Source organism: Harmonia axyridis, chromosome 3, assembly GCF_914767665.1.
Source record: "Harmonia axyridis chromosome 3, icHarAxyr1.1, whole genome shotgun sequence".
NCBI lineage: Eukaryota > Metazoa > Arthropoda > Insecta > Coleoptera > Coccinellidae > Harmonia > Harmonia axyridis.
In genome coordinates, this window is record NC_059503.1 from 42538518 (window position 1) to 42559872 (window position 21355).

General features: G+C 37.0%; 1 protein-coding gene and 1 non-coding gene across 3 annotated transcripts in view; both read left to right on the plus strand.

The window, feature by feature from the left end:
* LOC123677206 (transcription factor Sp4-like) overlaps positions 1 to 21355 on the plus strand; it is a 128736-nt gene that overhangs the window by 94446 nt on the left and 12935 nt on the right. For both annotated transcript variants that reach the window (XM_045613777.1, XM_045613776.1), the window contains one exon: positions 18787 to 18985. In XM_045613777.1, coding sequence (XP_045469733.1) covers positions 18787 to 18985 — 199 coding nt within the window. The remainder of the gene's footprint in view (positions 1 to 18786; positions 18986 to 21355) is intronic.
* Positions 15568 to 15640, plus strand: Trnat-agu. The gene has a single exon. It is a non-coding gene; the product is annotated as a tRNA-Thr (tRNA).

Genomic DNA, 21355 nt, shown 5'->3' on the forward strand with positions numbered 1-21355 from the left:
CAGATAATAAACCAGACAAATAACCAAGTTAAACAAGAAGATTGACCTGAACCACAGATCCTGAAGGAATATACAAATACAGTGGTTGTAATAACTGGCTGGTATAAAATAGCTGGTGGAATGAAGTAATAATAAATTCAAGTGACAAATACTGAAGGGATACACAAGTATTATACTTATTAAGTAGAAAATAAATGGCCAGTTAGTGAAGTGCACCTCACCGCAAACTGTTTACAATTTCGACAATATATAACAAGCATGAAACAACCTTTATTCATTATAACTATCAATGGATAAAAAATTAATAATTAAACCGTTAACTCCTATTCAAATGACTGATTTACTATCAGTACACTAAATCGTTACATCCAAAATTAAATCTCAATACAACTCTCATTGAAGCCAGTGCAAGCACCTGTTACCTGATACAAAGTCAATATTGAAGGTTGATAGCAAATCTAACGGTGAGATCTCTATACGTAGAATGTACCATCTACTCGAGGTACACCAAATGCCAGCAATATACTATGTACTCCAACTGTACCATCTATCAGAATATACCATCCACCAGAACTGTACCAGAAATTGACCACCATACACCAGAAAATAAATACCATAAACTCCAACCGTACTATACACCAGACTCAGAATTCCTGAACGTAACCAGGCACTAGGATTCTCAATCCAACCAGGCACTAGGGTTCTTCAATTCAACCAGGCACTAGGATGCGCAAAGATATCCAGGCACTAGGACCCTAATAAAACACTAGAAGATAATGTTCACAAAATAAAAAGGAATTTATACCTCTCTGTTGTTGTTCGAGGGAAAAGGATCTTATTTATATTCTTTGTGTAAGTTCAACAGTTATTCGAACTAATCGGCGGGAAGCGAATCCTAATAAAACATAAATTTCAGACAATAGCTCAAGATATAGAAATGATATCATACCTCTCAGATCTTCAGAGTAAATTCAATACAAAAGATGGGCCTTGTGGAAGAAAATTCTCATAATCACGTATAAAACGCATTTCCCAGAAATATTCCAAATACCATAAACATAACAGGGAATTATCCAAATTGAAGAAATAATCGCCTATATCTGTGAAATTAGAAAAATTGGGTACTTTGGCTAAATGCAGCTCTGTTCTGTTGTGGAAAAAAAACCACAGAAATGAATATTTACTATGATGTCATGTTCTCAGATTTTAGAATTGAAGTACTAGCCAACTTAGTTTGAAAATGAAGTTATTGGAATAAGCTCACCTCAACTCTTCTATTTCTCTTATAATAAGAAGATACTTCATTAAAATCAACATTCTATTTCGAAAAGTCCAGATTTCCCATAAAGCCCATGTTCATAAAAGTTTTCACAAAATAGTCCCATAATAATCGCAACAGTCAATATCCCACTAAAGACTGCTGCTATCGAACAATACTATATTCTTCTTCGGGCCATTCAAACTCACATCGAAACATACCACTAGGTACTAGACAAATTTTCATGTGATTGAAATTGAATACTTTTATTATTTGCTATTTCATAAATTCATCCTAGAGCATATGATTGACAAGAGTGTTTTAATGTGAAAACAAATTAGGTGAGTTGGAAGAAACAGGATATTCAATTGTGGATATTTATATTGAATACTTCTCATTTATTTTCAATGGCAAAATCGAGATGACTCAAGTAGTAGAGTTGACTATAATGTAGGCACATATTATAGAACAAATTTGATTACAACATTTTCCATTGATTACAGAGCCATAACATGTCATTTCCATATTTTCACATTGAATACTGATGGCTTCAAAAATATTGATGCAGATCAATATTTTTATGAGATAGTTGGAACGAATCAAATGCTTCATTTCATAAAGGAATTGCTTTCTATCAGAATGCATAGTGATTTACTTGGTATCCACACAATTAGTTTGGAAATTGTTTTCAAATTTCTTGAAAATATGTATGGAACTTCAATATTCTGTTAGGTTTCTTCAAATCATAGATGATTTTCATGTCATGCTAACGTAATATCAAATATCATTTAACAATAACAGTGTTAATTGTAAATACTTTGGTACTTACTGTAAATATTTTAGGTTAGAACATAGATTATTTGAACTACTGTGTTTGAATTTGCAACACTCGAAATTTGAAGTTCAAACTCAAAACCAAAGAACACTAAATGGACCACAGACTACTAGTTTCACAGATGAATATTATTTATTTGAGAATGTTAGGTTAAATGGCAATTCTTGTACGAAGTGAAAGAACAACGATATATTATAAATGCGATATAATAAATGAATGGATATGAAATATGAATATTAGAGCTAATAAAGGTGGTAGCGAGCTTAATTCGTAACGATTTTATCGAAAATGAAATAGAAAATCAAGAGAAAAATATTTAATCTTTATCGTCAATGAAATTGGTATAACTCATTTATTGTATTATAAACACTACTTTGTTCAACAAATGGAATGTTAAAAGTGAGTTTCTGATGGTTTTTCTAATTTAGTAGCTTATTAATAATGAATAATAATAATAAATTTTATTCACCATCAATTCAGTACATGGTAAGTCATAAAACATAGGTAAAATAACAATAAAAACATAAAAACACGAACAAATTCGTCAACAGAATAAAAACAATTTTGCACAAGGCATTTGTTAAGCTCCCTTTTGAACGCCGCGGCATCGAATGTTCTAAAGCTTGAGGGTAAGATGTTATATGAACAGCATCCCGCCTAAAAAGGAGAACCTTAATGAAAAGAGTGATAATGCCTAGGTAAACTAAGCAAATAACGTCTTCTTGTAGATTTTTTCTAGATGAATGAAAATGAGAATATAATATATGTAAATAAAAAACAAAGGACAGCATATTATGAGCAATCAAGACTTATCTTACTGAGTCTCTGGAATTGAGGCCGAAAAGCAGTCTTATTATACGTTTCTGCGTCAAAAAAACTTTTTTCCAGTTCACTGCCCGTCCCCATACAATGACATTATATCTCAGTATCGAGAATATACTCGAATAGTAATAAGATAACGCAGCATTCATATTTATAAACTTTTTCATATTGTAAAGAGTGTAATAACATCTATTTAATTTCTTGTATATGTCATCTATTCCACTCGACCACTGAAGGTTTTTGTCAATTATAGTACCAAGAAGTTTGACCTGTGAAGATACCGCTAGTATTGTATCATCGAAATTCAAGGAAAGCAGGCAAGGTTTCTTATGAACATTATGGAATTCAACTACAGTAGTTTTTTCTGTATTTATGAGCAGTGTATTTCGATAGCACCAGTCTTTGAACTGAGATGGTACGGTTTGACACTTGAAAATCAATCCTTCTCTACTTTTATCCCCTACAACCACAGAAGTATCGTCAGCATACAAGTATAGCTTACCTTCAGTTATATAATCAGGCAAGTCATTAAACAATGTCTAAAAACAATAAGGGTTCTAGGACGCTGCCTTGAGGGGTTCCTATAGCTACGTCGAACGGGACAGATTTCTCATGTTCAATACTCACGATTATTTTTCGACTTTCTAAGAACGACGTGAACCACCCATTAAGGAAAGATCTTACCCTAAGTGTATTCAATTTGACTGATATGAAACCGGCCTCAAGGCAATCAAAGCCTTACGCAGGTCGAAGCAGATCATCGCAACGTACTCACCACTGTCCATCTTAGAGGAAATACTCTGAACTGCCTCTATCATTGCAGTGTTCGTTGTTCGATTCGGTTGAAAACCTTGCTGAGCATCAGTAAGTCGATCACTCATTACCATGAAGTTCATCAAACGCGAAAACATAGTTTTTTCGAACAATTAAAAAAAAACACTGACAACAGTAATGGGTCGATAATTGTTTATTTCTTTGGTATTGTTTTTATTTTTAAGCAATGGGATTGTGCGTCCTGTCTTTAAAATATCTGGAAAACGTCCCTGCAAAACAGACTCATTCATAGCATCAGCCAGGTAAGGGCTGATTAAATCTGCAGAGTACTTAAGCACTGATATTGGGATCTAATCTACACCAGTCGTGCTCTTTTTAACCGGGCCGAATCGGAAAAAATAGCCAAAGTACCCAATTTTTTTAATTTCACAGATAATTTTTTTTTTTAATCAACTTACTCGAAAACGGCGCTTTGTAGGAAAAAATATGAAAAGAACTTTTTTTTTCAAACTAGCCAAATATTCTTCAATGAATATGAATATGAAATTACTTTCAAGACTTGGGTTCTCCGAATTTCTGGTATTTTTATGGGATGTAATGTTCATAATGAAGAAACTGGAAGATGTGTAGGGAATCTTATGTTTGGAGAAGATGTATCACATCAAGGAAAAGCTATATTCCAAAAATTATTTCCTTCGACAGAACCATTTACGAGATATAGCCGAAAATCCCTTTTTTTTATCGATTTTCAATTATCTTTGTAACCGGGCCGAATCGGAAAAAAACTATAAATGAAAAAGTGTTTCTTTTGACCTCAAGAATCTTCGGTTAAAATATATGTACAAGTCAAAGACTCACCCTGTAGACACTGGTGCAATATTCTCGGACATGAAGTTGATGAAATTTCCAACCAATTTAACGAGATTAATACAATTGTACCTGGCAGATAGATAATTAAGAGGGAATATCGATAGTGCCAGGTCAACTCGTGAATTTGAGGATTATAGATCAGTATATTCGTGATTTTGATGTTGGAAGGGTCGAAACTTATACATTGGAAACCACAGAGGAGTGCTTTCAAATCTTGGATGTAAATAAACGTAACTCCAACTTTAAAGTAGTACACAACAACATACGAAGCATAAACAGGAATCTAGACGAATTCAAATTATTTTTATCAAATCTGAATTCCGGTATTGATCTGATGATTTTAACTGAAACCTGGCAGATTCCAGACACCAGCTTGCATCAAATTGGTGGATATGAGTTAGTTTATAATGATAGTAAATACAACCAAAACGACGGCGTTGTAATATATATAAAGGACAATTATGACTATTCTTACAAAATTATAGAGCTATACAATAATATAAACATATTGTCGATGAAAGTACATCTAAGTAAAAATCGTTGTGCTATAATTTCTGCGTTGTACAGATCACCCGATACAAATCCGAGAGAATTTATTGCAAGTTTACAAGACTACTTCGACACACATGATGCAAATTCAGAAGAATTATACATTTTCATTGGAGATCTAAACATCAAAATCTTGGAATTCGATCCCATCACAATTGAATACACAAACCTTCTAAACGAATTCGGCTACATCTCAGCTATTAATATAATCCAACAAGGCAGAGGGCATGCTTGGACCATATATTCATAAAAGCCAAAGATAATATTGCTGAGAGAATACTACGAATCGTATTGCAGACAAATATAACAGACCACTCAACTACTATCTTACAGGTTATATTTGACACGAAAAAAACAACTAAAGGAGGCAACATACACTATGTCGAAACAGTGAACATAAAAACACTGAATAACAAAATGGCGAACACCTCTTGGACCACAGTGTACAACCAAAAAAATCCAGATGCTGCCACTAGTGTATTTATAGAGACATTATCCAAAGCAATCAAAAAATCAACAGCAAAACGTCAAATAAAGAGAAAACATATGAAAATCGCTCCGTGGATTACTAGTGCTTTACTTAAATCGGTTAATACAAAAAACACACTACATAAAAATCTTAGAAAAAACCCTAACGACTTGCAATTGAAACTGCAATATAATAACTACAAAACAAATTGAACTCCTTGATTAAAATTACCAAGAGAAAATATTACAATAGACAGATAGAGGACAACAACAACGACTCAAAAAAATTATGGGATGTAGTGAAAAAAATCAGCAAAAATAATAGATCACAACGAAACATTGACGCTGTTAAAGATGATACTGGCCAACTCATAACAGACAAAAAAGCTATTACCAAAGAATTTAACAGAGTATTTGCATCTATTGGAAGAACACTGGCAGGCAGGATAAGCGATGAAACACCAACCTATACACAAGCAAATAAAAACATATCTAATTCTTTGGTTCTTCTCCCAGTGGATACTAAAGAGTTGCACAGCATAATTCAAGATCTGAAAATCAAAAAAGCTGCTGGTATAGACAACATCAAGCCAGAAACCCTAAAAACAATTGCAAATTATATTCTGGAACCCTTAAAAAACTGTCCTCACTCTGCAGTTCATAAGTCCAAGGTGATACCCGCGCTGAAATCAAGAAAGGTCCAACATATTTCGGTGCCAGCTTAGCTGTAAAATATTTAGCGGCGTCTGAAAGTACCTGATTTCTTCTCCACACCAACTGGTTAACAGTGTATTGGTCATCCCGACGTCGGAGGTTATAATTTCGACTATTGGCCTCGTACGCTCTCGCTAACTTAGTCTTAACGTCACCATATATTCTCGCGAAGGCTTTTTCCCGTTCTTTAGTTAATGTAGACCTGTCGAAACTAATCTGTTCAGGGCAGGTATTTTCGCCCTTACACGAAACTTCCCTTCCAAAAACAATAAAATTTGGAGATTAACCGGTGACTTCGTGCTTTGAGGAGCGAATAGCTAACCCAATCTGGTTTAACTGTCTATACCAACCTCTCTGATCTTCTGACAGGAAGGACCACAACATGGTTTTTATAACCCTATTAATTCTTTCGACCGGATTAGCTTGAGGATGATATAGCGCGGTATACTGAATGTTAACATTATAAGATTCTAAAAATCTAACGAATTCTTTAGACCGAAACTGTACGCCATTATCGACAATGATTGAATTGGGACACCCAAAGACAGGAAAGACATGTGTATCCAGTATTTTTACAATGGCTGACGCGGTAGACGTACGCAGTGGGAAAAGAAGAGGGAACTTGCTGAAACAATCCGCGACGACGGTTACCGGAGCGAGACCGAGGTAAAGGACCAACCAAATCCGCAGACAGAAGCTCGAACGGTCGAGAAATTGAGACCTGTTTGGATAGCATGAGGCCAGAAGGCTTCTCCTGGCTCGGTTTGATGGCATGGCAGGTTCTGCAGCAGCGAATAAACGAAGCCACGTCATATCGCATCTTTGGCCAGTAATACCGTTGTGCCAACTTACTATAAGTTTTGAAAACTCCCACATGAAGTAGAGATTCATGGACCTGCCTAATTAGAGATTTTCTTTGAGGACGGGGAACAACTTCTCTCCAGTAATCCGAGTCAGAGGCTAGTTCAGGAATTCGAGGTGTCACATTCTTGAAAAGCTTACCCTGAATGATTTTCCAGGATGGGAACCGGTGAGAGGCATGAGTCACTTTTCCTAAAAGTTTGTCATACCACAAATCCGAGGAATGACTCTGAGGAGTATCAACAGTATCGATGATAGGTACCGACCCAGATAAAGTATCCGGTACGATGTTTTCTTTACCTTTACGATGGATAATGGTATAATCATACTGTTGAAGTCTGATGGCCCACCGGACTAATCTTCCGGAAGGTGAATTCAGTCGATCCAGCCAGAGCAAACTAGCATGATCGGTGATAACCGAGAAATGTGACCCCTCAATATACGGTCGCAGTTTCTCAATCGCCCATAGAACGGCAAGGCATTCACGTTCCGTAGTGGTGTAATTGCGTTCTAACCAGGTTAAAGACCTGGAAAGATAGCATATCACCTTTTCTCCATCCTCTTGTTGCTGAGTCAAGACAGCACCAATCCCATAACCGGAAGCATCACACTGAATGGTGAACGATTTCGAAAAATCCGGGCAAGACAAAACAGGGGCACTAATCAAACTTTCTTTCAACTTAACCAAAGCCTCATCACATTGGGAACTCCATCTGAAGGACCGATTTTTCTTGAGTAGCTCCGTTAAGGGAGCAGTCAGATCCGCAAAGTTTGGTACGAATCTCCGGTACCATGAAGCCAAACCCAGTATACGTCGAACCCCCGTAACACAAGTGGGGACTGGGATGTTCAAAATGGCCTGAACCTTCGCTGGATCCATTCTTAGATCTTTTGAGTCCACTACATACCCTAAATACAAGAGTTCTGGTCGACAAAAATGGCACTTTTTCTTTGAAACAGTTAAGTTAGCCGCCTTGAGTCGTTTAAAGACTTCCTTCAATACCTCTACATGCTTTTCGAAGGTATCAGTAATGATGATTATGTCATCTAAATAGACAAAAACATATGGTTCAATATCCGGACCAAGAACTATCGACCAAACGCTGGAAGGTAGCCGAACTTGAAACAGACCTCTATTGGGTACTGTGAACGCAGTTAAAGGGCGAGAAGATCCTTCTAAGGGCACTTGAAAATAAGCCGACTTAATGTTCATAGAGGACAAGAACTTGGCGTCGCGGAGCCGATCCAAGGTGGAATTTATATAGGGGAGAGGGTACGCATCTTTTTCTGTGACGGCATTCAATTTCCTGTAATCAACGCAGAATCGGTACGAGCCATCCTTCTTTTTAACAAGAAGAATCGGGGATGACCAGGGGCTGGTCGAAGGTTCGACAATGCCCTGTTCCAGTAAGTTGTCTAACTCTGCATCAATATGACCTTGCATTACCGGACTCACAGGATAATACCTCTGCTTAATTGGACGACACGAGGTTTTTATCTCATGTTCCACCAGATTAGTACATCCTAACTCGTCACCCATGTTCTGAAAAGCCTCCTGCACAACATCATTCAAAATCCTAGATTGCTCAGGGGTAAGGTGTTCCTCTGATGCAATCGCATCCACAGAGACATCAGCATCTCGTTGAAATACCCATTTCCCACAACGAAGATCCGGTACGACACCGAACTTCCTCCAAAAATCAATGCCTAGGATTAAAGAGTGCGGCAACTCAGGAACTACTAAGGCTGAAATCATCTTAACCTTATTTTGAAGCTTAATTGGTAAATCCACCGAACCGATACTTGAACTTGAACAACGACTCTACAAGCAATTACATTATCGACATTAATACTTAAATTCAATTTCTTCAACAACACTCATCCAGGACCTTCAATAATCGTGCATGAAGCACCCGAATCTAAAAGACCTAACAAATCGACATCAAAAACAGAAACCGACAAATATGGACGTTCATCATTTTGCGCATGCGCCAATACATAATCCAACAGAGCTTTTTGGTGCAAAGGTAAACGATCACGGGCAGAGAAATGAGGGAAGGCACACATACTGCCATTAGAGGTCTTCCCCCTCAGTTTTCCGACGGCTTACACTTAGGACAGGTCCGAACAGTGGAACCTGGACGACCACACTTGAAGCAGTACTTATTTTTGGTCATCTTACAATCCCTAGCAGCATGACCAGATTGCTTACAATTCCAGCAAGTCAATACTGCACTTACCTCAGCCGAAGAGGTACTTACATCAGCAGAAGAAGTACTCACATCAACAGAAGAGGCAGAATGTTGTTCTGTATATACGTATGCTAGATCAGGTTCCAAAAAAGAGCTCCTATTTCGTGGAGGAGGTACAAAGGATTCGATGGATTCCTTGCGAGCCTCGAGTTGTCTTCCGATATCCAACAGTTGCGAGATCGAGGTGATGTTAGTCAAACCTAACTGACTCTGGTAAAAGGGTCAGATATTACGAAGAAGGATTCTCAGTCGAGCTTCCTCATTGACTGGTACAGTAAGACGTTTAAACATAGTGTCCATCATTGCCAGATATAAACCGATGCTTTCATCAGGGCCTTGTGTTCTGCGTTTGATCTCATCGAAGAGTTTCTCATTATAATTGGGAGGAAGAAACTGTTTTCTCAATTTATCAACTAACTGAGACCACGTTGACAAGGTAGACCGGACAGATCTTAACCAGATAAGAGCCTTACCCACAAATATATCACTAGCGGACAAGAACATCTGCTCCTCTGTAACGTTCCGGGAAATACATAATTCCTCAAAATTTTCAAGGAAAGAACTCAGGGAGCACCTAGAATTATCTCCACTGAATTTGGTAATATTCCATTTGGCCACAGATACTGAAGGTACCTTACATTGGGGAGCCGAAGCTGTATTAGTGGTCCGGTGAACTATATCACTAACTGTGACGTCATCCGACTCAGATTCCGAATCAGATATACCAGCTGTATCCATCAGCATGCTCAACTCCAGAGGTGACTGAGTTTGCAGCGATAATCTCCGATATTTTCTAGCTCGCGATCCTAATTCCGCCTGTAATTCAATTATTTTCGCTAAATATCCTGACCGGAGGACCTGTTCTTCTTCTGAGAGCGCTTGAGATCTTTCCGCTCGCCTAAACAAATGTACCAAGCGTGTAGACGTCTTAAGAAAAGATGGACTCTCATCACCCGAAAAATCTAATAACTCTCTTTGAAAAAATGAAATTGAGCCCTCCAACGCCTTGAGTCATCTTCGAACCGATATGGATATGGTGGATATTTGGTTTTAATTCCAGTTTTTTCTAACCTCAAATAACCTCTAAGACTCTTTCTCATCTCAACAACCGTACTCAAGTTACCTACACCTCTTACAGCTAATTCATAACTTAATTAATCTTTATCAAGACGATTCACCTCCATTCGACCCTCCATACTCAACAAAATACTAAAAGCACAATCTTACCTAACCTCAAAAATACAAAATATTGGCAGCGCCAATAAATACAACGGAAATCGACACTACAGAAAAAATTGATAACAAGGTAGATTTGAAAACTAACGGAATACGAAAAATATTAATAATAAAGACAAGACCGATCAACCACTGCAATTCAGATAGAATAGACTTTTGGGCCCCACGTTGGGCGCCAATTTGTGACGTGTCGACCTTGAGTAAGCCGGTCACAAGGCTAAAATTCGGCTCGCGACTACACTCAGTGAAGATGGGAGTGAGTTCTTCAAAATTAGATGGAAGGTAATAATGGGCGCCAGGTAGAGATATGCCTGTCTTAAGAATAAATTGCGTACTCCTCTACCAGAGTAGCAATAAAACGAATCACTCAAGTCAAACGTTTAATAAAATTAAAATTTCCGCAGTGGTTGATAATAATAAAAAAAAAAATTATGAAAAAAAATTTTCGAAATTACCAAGAGCCAGAAGGGCTTCCCAAAAACTTTACCTAACACTAACAAATGCCAGAAGGGCTTCCTATAAACTATAATCAACAACAAATGCCAGAAGGGCTTCCTACAACCTATAATGCCTAAACTAATCCTGAAAACAGAAGCCTTATATCAGCCTAAGTTGAATAAGAAGATTGACCTCAACCACAGATCCTGAAGGAATATACAAATACAGTGGTTGTAATAACTGGCTGGCATAAAATAGCTGGTTGAATAAAGTAATAATAAATTCCAGTCACAAATCCTGAAGGGATACACAAGTATTAAAGTTGTTAAAATAAATGGCCAGTTAGTGGAGTGCACCTCACCGCAAACTGTTTACAATTTCCACAGTATATAATAAGCAACAAACAACCTTTATTCAATATATTTTAATATAACTATCAATGGATAGAAAACTAATAATAAAACCGTTAACTCCTTTTCAACTGACTGATTTACTATCAGTACAATAAATCGTTACTTCCAAAACTAAATCTCAATACAATACTCTTAAAGCCAGTGCAAGCACCGGTTACCTGATACAAAATCAATATTGAAGGTTGACACCAAATCTAACGGTGAGATCTCTATACGTAGAATGTACCATCTACTCGAGCTACACCATATGTCAGCAATGTACTATATACTCGAACTGTACCATATATCAGAATGTATCATACATCAGAATTGCACCAGAAATTCACCACCATACACCAGAAAATAAGTACCATAACCTCAAACCATACCAGACTCCAGAACTCCTGAACGTAACCAGGCACTAGGATTCTCAACGTATCCAGGCCGTTACCAGGCACTAGGATTCCAAACAGTTATCCAGGCACTAGGATGCTCAAAGATATCCAGCACTAGGATTCTTCAATTCAACCAGGCACTAGGATGCGCAAAGATATCCAGGCACTAGGATTCTCAACGTTACCCAGGCACTAGGATTCCAAACAGTTATCCAGGCACTAGGATTCTTCAAAATATCCAGGCACTAGGACCCTAATAACATACTATAAGACATCGTTCACAAAATAAAATGGAATTTATACCTCTCAGTTGTTGTTCGAGGGAAAAGGATCCTCTTGATATTCTTCTTGTAATTTCAACAGTTGTTCGAACTAATCGCCGGGAAGCGAATCCTAATAGAACAGAAATTTCAGACAATAGCTCAAGATATAGAAATGATTTCATACCTCTCAGATCTTCAGAGTAAATTCAATACAAGAGATGGGCCTTGTGGAAGAAAATTTTCATAATCACGTATAAAACGTAGTTCCCAGAAATATTCACAATACCATAAACCAAACAGGGAATTATCCAAATTGAAGAAATAATCGCCTATAACAAGGATGATTCTAGATCATATATTCTTCAAATTTGGTCAATTTTTCCTCCAAAAAAAAACTTCTCTCAAAATTTTCACGAATCGCCGATAACCTCCTTCTGGTTCTGACAATCCATTTCTAACCATAGAATATACCAGTTGTCAAACGAAACTTCCCACACAGAAGAAAAATAATACAAGAAATCCAGAAATTATAAAATATTTCCCCACGGTAATGATATTCGACCTCATTTATCCGGAAATAACTGTTCCATAATAAATTCAAATTTATATTAATACGGAATATTTCGAGTTGAATCAACAATCAACCTCCAGAGGGCGCATTACCAACCGAAATATCAAATGGTGTAAATTGAACCGTTACAAAACCTTATCAACAGATGTTTCGAATCAGGAATATGGCCGACGGACTTTAAAGAGTCACTCATTATCCCACTACACAAAAAAGGAGACCCGACCACAACAACAAATTACCGCCCTATTTCGCTGATTACACACATTTCTAAAACTTTTGAAAGGGCTTTAAAAAATCGTTTAGATTCTTTCCTGAAGAAATATAATATAATTGCTGCAAATCAACTCGGTTTTAGAGAAAAGAAATCTACCGAGGATGCGATATTAACCTTGACATCGAGAATAACCACAGCCCTAAATGATAGTAAACCGTGTCTTTGCGTTTTTATAGATCTTTCCAGAGCATTCGACACGGTTCACCAGAACCTTCTTTTGAAATCACTTGAAAACATAGGTGTGAGAGGAAAAAGCCTGAAGCTATTCGAAAATTATTTATCAAGTAGATACCAGCGAGTAAAACTCGACGAAGTCGTCGGCGAAACAAGAAGGATTGAGTTCGGAATACCACAAGGTACAATCTTAGGGCCGACTCTTTTCAATATTTATGTGAATGAATTATATTCTCTTGAAAGTGATGGATTCGTCCTTGGTTTTGCTGATGATACGGCGGTACTATATACTGCTGACACCTGGGAAGCACTGAGAGAAAAGTCACAAAACGATTTTAGAAAAATAAACTCCTTTTTAAATAGCAAATTACTCACAGTGAACTTGGAAAAAACGAACTACGTGCCCTTTAGCTGTAGCAGGGCTGGATTGCCGAACTTCGATAGCTTAAATATAAATATGGGTGACATGACAAGTCCTATCATATTTCACCGCTTAATGAAATTAAATATCTAGGAGTTATCATTCATTCACACTTAAGGTGGGACTCTCACATTAAATATACCATTAAAAAACTACAAACTATCTTATACAGATTCAAATACCTTAGAAAAATTTTTATCAACGCACCACCTAAAAATGCTATACTATGCACTAGTGGAAAGCCATCTCCGCTATGGAATACTAGGATGGGGAGCTGCAGCGAAAACCCACATTCACCTCCTGGAAGTATGCCAGAGACGTTTTCTCAAGCTTATTTTTGCTAAAGATCGACTGTACAGCTCTGATCAACTCTACCTAGAAACTAAGATTATGGACACCAGACAATTATACTTTTTCCACACGCTCATAAAATATCAGACTGCAAGGCGGACACCACTGGTAACTAATCATTCGCACAATACACGAAATCGAAATCAACACCTAGTTCCCTATATGATGAAAACGATGACACAACGTTCCTTCAATTACTTGGCACCAAAATTTTATAATAGTTTACCTGAACAGATGAAGACTTGAGTATATCCACCACAATTCAAAAATGCATTGAAGAGATTCATTCTTGAGAATCCAAGACAATTAGTTCATCACCATTTCGATGCTTACGTGAGCTGAACAAATCATATTCATAGTATGTCACAGTTTATTACTTGCATAAACAGTTCTTAATATTATGTAGGTGTTTAGTTTATCTCTGTTGTTTGTTATTTTTGGGTAGGTTTTTGTCATTTTTATTTTTGGGTACTATTTATAAGTATGCTTTTATGTAGCGATTTTATTGACTTTTTATATTTATGCGAAACAAGTGTAACAACACTTATCGCTAGTCAACTTTATTCATTCATTATATTTTATTGTGAAACACTTTGTTCTGTAATTGTTGTTGAATAAAGGTTATTATTATTATTATTTACTATTAGAGAAATTGAAGCCGGAGATCTGCAAGCATCGATGATAGAACTGCTGCTGTTCAACTTATACATGGCAGACATATCAAAAATTAATAGATGCTATTTACTTCCACTGTTGAATGCGGAAAACAATTACTAGGCATTTACAGATATACCTAGATAAACTGATGGAATACTTCAAGAAATGGAGATCAAAAGTGAATACAACAAAAACAGTTGCAATCTACTTCGGAGGAACAACAATAAAGAAAGAGAAAGCGGGAGTTCTGGGAGTATTTCCAGTTAAAGAATGAACTTTAGCAAACAGACAGAAGAAAACAAAATGAAGGCAATAATTGCACGGAACACTCTACCCGCTGCTAAAGCCTAAAAGTAAACTTTCTTTAGAAAACAAGTTGAGATAATAAAAATAGTGCTAATACCAAATATTAGATACGTATTCAGTAGTAACCTGGTATAATACGACAAGACAATAATAAGGATCAGTTGCAAAGCACGCTAAATACAGTAATCAGAATAGCGGTTGGCAACCAACCAGCTAATCAGAAAAGAATTGAAAATTGAAACTATTGAGGAAATAATCAACAAATGGAGAAAGAAGGCAATAAAGACACTGCAAGAGTATGAGAATAAAAAATTAAAAAGATACTATAAATTGAAATAAGAATGACAGGTGGGAGGAAATACCTCTTTCAAAGAATCAAATAGAAGAAAAAAGTGACATGCAGTAGGGGGGAAAGTTTCCAATTAGACAACAGTAGTACATCGGAGAAATGAAAGTAGAGGCGTAGGGAATGAAATTACAATCGTTATACAAAAAGAAGACCTGAGCAATAAGCTAGCTTTATAACCGAAAAAAAGTGGCGTGAAATTCAACAGAGAAATACATGTCGGTTACTATGTTTGACTGCCAAACATTCAACCTCGATACTAAAGTTACACGTTTATTCCTAATAAAATATATTCTATTAAGATTAATTTTTGACTTGATTATTCTATCTAGCTTCAATCTCCCCGGTAGCTCAGTGGTTAGAGCAACGAACTAGTGATTCGGAGGTTGCGGGTTCGAGTCCCGCTCGGGGAGGTATTTTTTCCAGAATTGAAAAATTGTCTGAATGCCGTGAGATTGATTTAATATATTAATATATACAGACGTTAAACCATTATTTATCTAGTTATCGTATACGTAGCGACGGATAGAATTGAGTTTGCGTCGATATATATATTCAACAATCTATCGTCTGTTCATCTATATTTCGAACCAAGGTGCGGTTCTTCTTCAGGATGCTAAAATCACACAAATTACAAAATCAGAGTTGGAAAGCTGCAAAAACAACTCATGCTTACATGCAGCTTTCCAAGTCTGATTTTGTAATTTGTGTGATTTTAGCATCCTGAAGAAGAACCGCACCTTGGTTCGAAATATAGATGAACAGACGATAGATTGTTGATCATTTCAAATTGCCTAGATACCCAAATCACCCCAACTTACTTTATTCGGCAAATAATTCTCTTACTGTATATATATATATATATATATATTTTTTTTAATCACCGTTGTAGGGTAAGGCTTCGAGGTTGCCGGTTCCTCACAGAACAAGGCAACACTCAATTGCTAGTGAGGAAACTTCTCACAATTCTCGTGGTCCACAAGATCACCTCCTTCTGCGCCTTCTCTATTAGGTCTATTAGGTATATATATATATATATATATATATATATATATATATATATATTTTATTGATTCTTCGGTCTTCACTTGATGGAAATTCATTTTAAATAAATAATAATACACTGTTGATTTCCACAAAATTTTGTGGAAATCAACAGTGTATTATTATTTATATATATATATATATACATCATCCGCCAGGTGCTTTACTCCTATTGAAGGTGACGACAGGATTTTACCTTGGTGCTCCCACCCGGTTGATCCTATATAATCACGAAAGTGTGAAGGGAAAAAAAAAATATATATATATATATACATATTTTTTTTTCTATCACCGTTTAACGGGTTGGTGCCTGAGCCAACCGGGCCGACGAAGCCAAGGTTGTCTCAGGAGCTAGTTAAGAACTTCCTGACTATATGTGTTGTGGCCAAAATTACCTCCTTCTAAGCTTGGCTGATCAAGCTTGTGTTAAGCTGTAGTCGTGTGGTGTTTTCAACGAGGTGGGACTCAACCAATCCATTCACCGAAATTATGAGGGGCAATATAGAGGTTCTCTCAAGTCCATAGATCTCCTTGAGCTCGAATGCGAGATCATGGTACTTGGTCAATTTCTCCATGTAGGCTCGAGCTAGATTCTCATCGGCCGGTACCGTTACGTCGATTATCTGTATATATCTCTCAGCTTTGTTGAACAGAACAATGTCAGGTCGATTGTGCGGAATTGCTCTATCCGTTACCAAGGCCGTGTCCCAATATATATATATATATATATATATATATATATATATATATATATATATTTATATATATATATATATATATATATATATATATAAGGTGTGTGAATAAGTCTTTCCCGTTTTTTGTAAGAGATGGCGCCACCAATACTGTGCGAGTATTTAATGGTTACATATGTCATAATCAAAGCTTATTCATCTGTCAACAATTCCACACTAACACATTAGTTGAAATTTTTTCGCATCATAAATTTTTGAAATCGTGAAAATGTCGAAATTTGAGCCGAGTCGACGTCATTTGCGGGAAGTTTCACTTTATTGGTTCAATTTGAAGAAATCTGCTGCCGAGGCGCATCGGTTGCTTCAGGAAGCTTATGGAGAAGGTTGTGTCGATGATTCAAGTGTTCGCGGATGGTTTCGACGCTTCAAAAGTGGCGATTTCGACGTGGAAGACAAGGAGCGTTCTGGGCGGCCGCAAATCTTTGAAGATCAAGAATTGGCGACTTTGCTTGATGAAGATTCGTGTCAAACGCAAGAAGAACTTGCTGAAGCATTGGGAGTTGACCGAACAACCATTTCCAAGCGTTTGAAAGCCATGGGAATGATCCAAAAGCAAGGAAATTGGGTGCCGTACGAACTGAAGCTGAGAGACGTCGAACGGCGTTTTTTCACTTGCGAACAGCTGCTTCAGCGACATAAAAGAAAGGGTTTTCTGCATCGTATCGTGACTGGCGATGAAAAGTGGATTCGTTACGATAATCAGAAGCGAAGAAAATCATGGGGACTACCCGGCCATGCATCATCATCGACGGCCAAGCCAAATATTCATGGCGCCAAGCTCATGCTCTGTATATGGTGGGACCAGCTAGGTGTGGTTTACTATGAGCTTCTGAAACCGAATGAAAGGATCACAGGCGAGGTCTATCGACGACAATTGATGCGTTTGAGCCGCGCACTGCGAGAAAAACGGCCACAATACTCCGACAGGCACGACAAAGTTATTTTGCAACATGACAATGCTCGCCCACATGTTGCACAGCCGGTGAAAACATACTTAGAAACGCTCAAATGGGAAGTCCTACCCCACCCGCCGTATAATCCAGACATTGCTCCGTCTGATTACCATCTCTTCAGATCGATGACGCATGGCCTGGCTGACCAGTACTTCCATTCCTACGAGGAAGCCAAAAAATGGGTGGATGACTGGATAGAGGCCAAACCGGTCGAATTTTTTCGCAACGGGATTCGTATGTTGCCAGAAAGATGGGGAAAAGTTGTAGCTAGCGATGGCCAATACTTTCAATAATTCATTTGTAACCATTTTTTCACAATAAAGGCTCAAAATATGAAAAAAAACGGGAAAGACTTATTCACACACCTTATATATATTCGGTTCAATGTTATTTACCATAGTAACTATATATATATATATATATATATATAAGTATTCATCTCTATATATTTTGAGTTGATATGAAACGTTGATTTACTGTGGGACATAAGAAGTGCGTTCTTTGTGGAGAAACTCGCGAATTGAGTGAAATATCTAATCACTGATATGTTTTCATTCCCGCCCTCTCTATGTCAAATTTGATCATGTTAGAGACAAAAATTGCTTACTGAAAATGACATATGCTTCCTTCATCTATGTTTATTACTCTGAGGGTTCGGTTCATTGATGGATAATTCAAAGGCAAAATCAGTTATGTCCGCCCGTTCGCCAATAATTCTTGAACGGAATGTAGTGAAGACTTGAAATTTCTAGGATAGATTCAAAGTCTGAGTCGCAAGATTTTCTATACCCATCTGATATTTTTCAGGTGGCATACCGGCGAAAGGCCATTTGTTTGTAATTGGTTGTTTTGCGGGAAAAGGTTCACCAGATCGGATGAGTTGCAGAGGCATAGGAGAACACATACAGGTGAAAAAAGATTCCAGTGCATGGAGTGCAACAAGAAGTTTATGAGGTCTGATCACCTCTCGAAACACCTTAAAACCCACCAGAAGCAGAGGATAACGGTAAGTTTCACCTGATAATAAAAAAATAGTTAATTCAAGGAAAAATTGGAAAAAGTTCGTACAATATAAAAATAAATTTGACACAAATACTTTTCGAAATGAATATTTATTGCAGAGGCTATAGCCTCTTTTCATATTGTAAGAACTTTTCCAATTTTTTCTTGAATTAACTATTTTATTGTACGCGATACTGGACAAGAACTATGAATACTGCAAATTTTTCAGAATGTTATGATATAATATTTTTTTCTGCTCGAAAAATATTCTCAATCCAATGATTATTTTTTGGCAAGTTTTTTTCAAGCCAAATTTTCATCCCGAGATCACTGGTGGAATATTTAGTTTGGCAACCCCTCAGATCTTTTTTTTTGTATGAGGACTGGAATTTTATTCCCTACACCTCTACTTTAATTTCTCCTATTTTCTACTGTTGTCTGATTGGAAGACTTTCCTCCCTACTGCATGCACTTTTTTTCTTCTATTCAGTTCTTTGAAAGGAGTATTTCCTCTTATCTGTCATTCTTATTTAGATTTGTAGTATATTTCTTAATTCCTTATTCTCGTGCTCTTTCAGCGTCTCTTTTGTCTTCTTTCTTTGTGTGTTGATTATTTCCTCAATAGTTTCAATTTTCAGTTCTTCTCTGATTTGTTGGTTGGTTATATACCGGCAGTGTAGTCCTCTCAATGCTGCTTTTCGGATGGTGCTTGTTTGCTTTTGTCATCATCGTTCTTATTTTACGTTGCAAGTATTCGATGTCTGTTTTGCTCCATGGAACTATACCGCATAAGTATGTTAGAATTGAACATACATAGTTATGTGTTGATGGCTCTCGTCATGTTCCTGCTGTTCAGGTTTGTTTTTAAGATTTTTTTGGTTCTCCTAATGAACTCAGTCTTGCTTCATTCTTTGGTGGTTGATTCGTCGGTTCTGTTTCATTCCAAATTTTATTTATATTTATAAAGATCATTCGACTTTATTGCTTCTATTTGCTCTCCATTTGCGAGAGTAATCGGTTCATCTTGAATTCTTCCTCGAACTACGCTGAGTGTACGATATTTGTCCAATCCGAATTCTATACCTACATCTTTCGAAAAATGTTCCACTAGTTTGACCATAACTTCTAGCTGGTTCTTATTGCCTGTTATCAGTTTCAAATCATCCATGTACAGCAAAGGATTGAGGGTGGTAGTGTTATTATTTACTCTAATGTTGAAACCCTTTTCAGTGGCATTCAGCTGTTTAGAGAGTGGGTTCAGCGCCAAGCAGAACCATAAAGGGCTCAAGGAGTCTTCTTGGAAAATTCCCTCTTTAATTGAAATCAGCCTGGTTTTAATGCCGTGGAAAGCTCGATGTTCGTCCAATTGTCCATTGCAAGCTTTAGAAAATTTGTTATAATTGAATCGATCTTGTATATTTCCAAAATTTTCGTCAGCCAGCCATGTGGAAGTGAGTCGAAAGCCTTCTTATAATCAAAATAAGTCATGAAAAGGTTTCTATGTTTCTTGAAGGCTTGGTTGCATATGATGGAATCTATTGCCAGCTGTTCCTTCGATCATTGTGCATTCTTGGAACCTCCGATCTGTTGTGTAGTAATAATTTCATTATTCTCGCAATGTTTGTAGATACGAGATGCTGAGCATGATGTAATGATTTTGTATATTGTTGGTAGGCATGTTATAGGTCTGTATTCTGATGGATCCATAGTGTTTTGAAAATCCTTCGGTATTAGGTAAGTGATACCTGTTGTTAAAAATGTTGGAATTTCTCTTGGATTATGTATTATGTTATCTTTGTATTCGACTAGCCTGCAGTGCAGACACCAAAACTTCTTCAACCAGAAGTTGTGAATTCCATCTGGGCCTGGAGATTTCCAATTGTGAGTGTTCTTCAATATTTCCTGTAGTTCTTCAGACGTTATTACACTATGTGGCATACTTTCTATGCTCTCACATAATTTCTCCTTTCTTCTTATCCAATGCGCTTGGGAGTTGAAAGGAGTCGGTGTTGACAGTTGATCGATCCAAAAATTCTCCATATCTTCGGCGTTTGGAGGACTCCCTAATTTTGTTGACGTTTGTTCATTAAGCATTCTATAAAATTTCTTTTCGGGGTTTTCAAAAATCACATTGTCATGTATTCGTTTATAGCTCTCATTGTATCTTCTCAGTCGTCCAGAGTATACAATTTTTGTTTGAGTGTATCTAGAGTTTCTTGAGCACTTTCATTGTTGGCGTCGTAGTTTGCATGTCGCCTATGGCGATCCATAATTGCATCCACTATTTTTTGTAGTTATCTCTACGGAGAACCTTTTTCAAATTGTGTTAACCTTCCTATATCTTGTCGGAATCTATGTACTTTTTCTTCTAGCC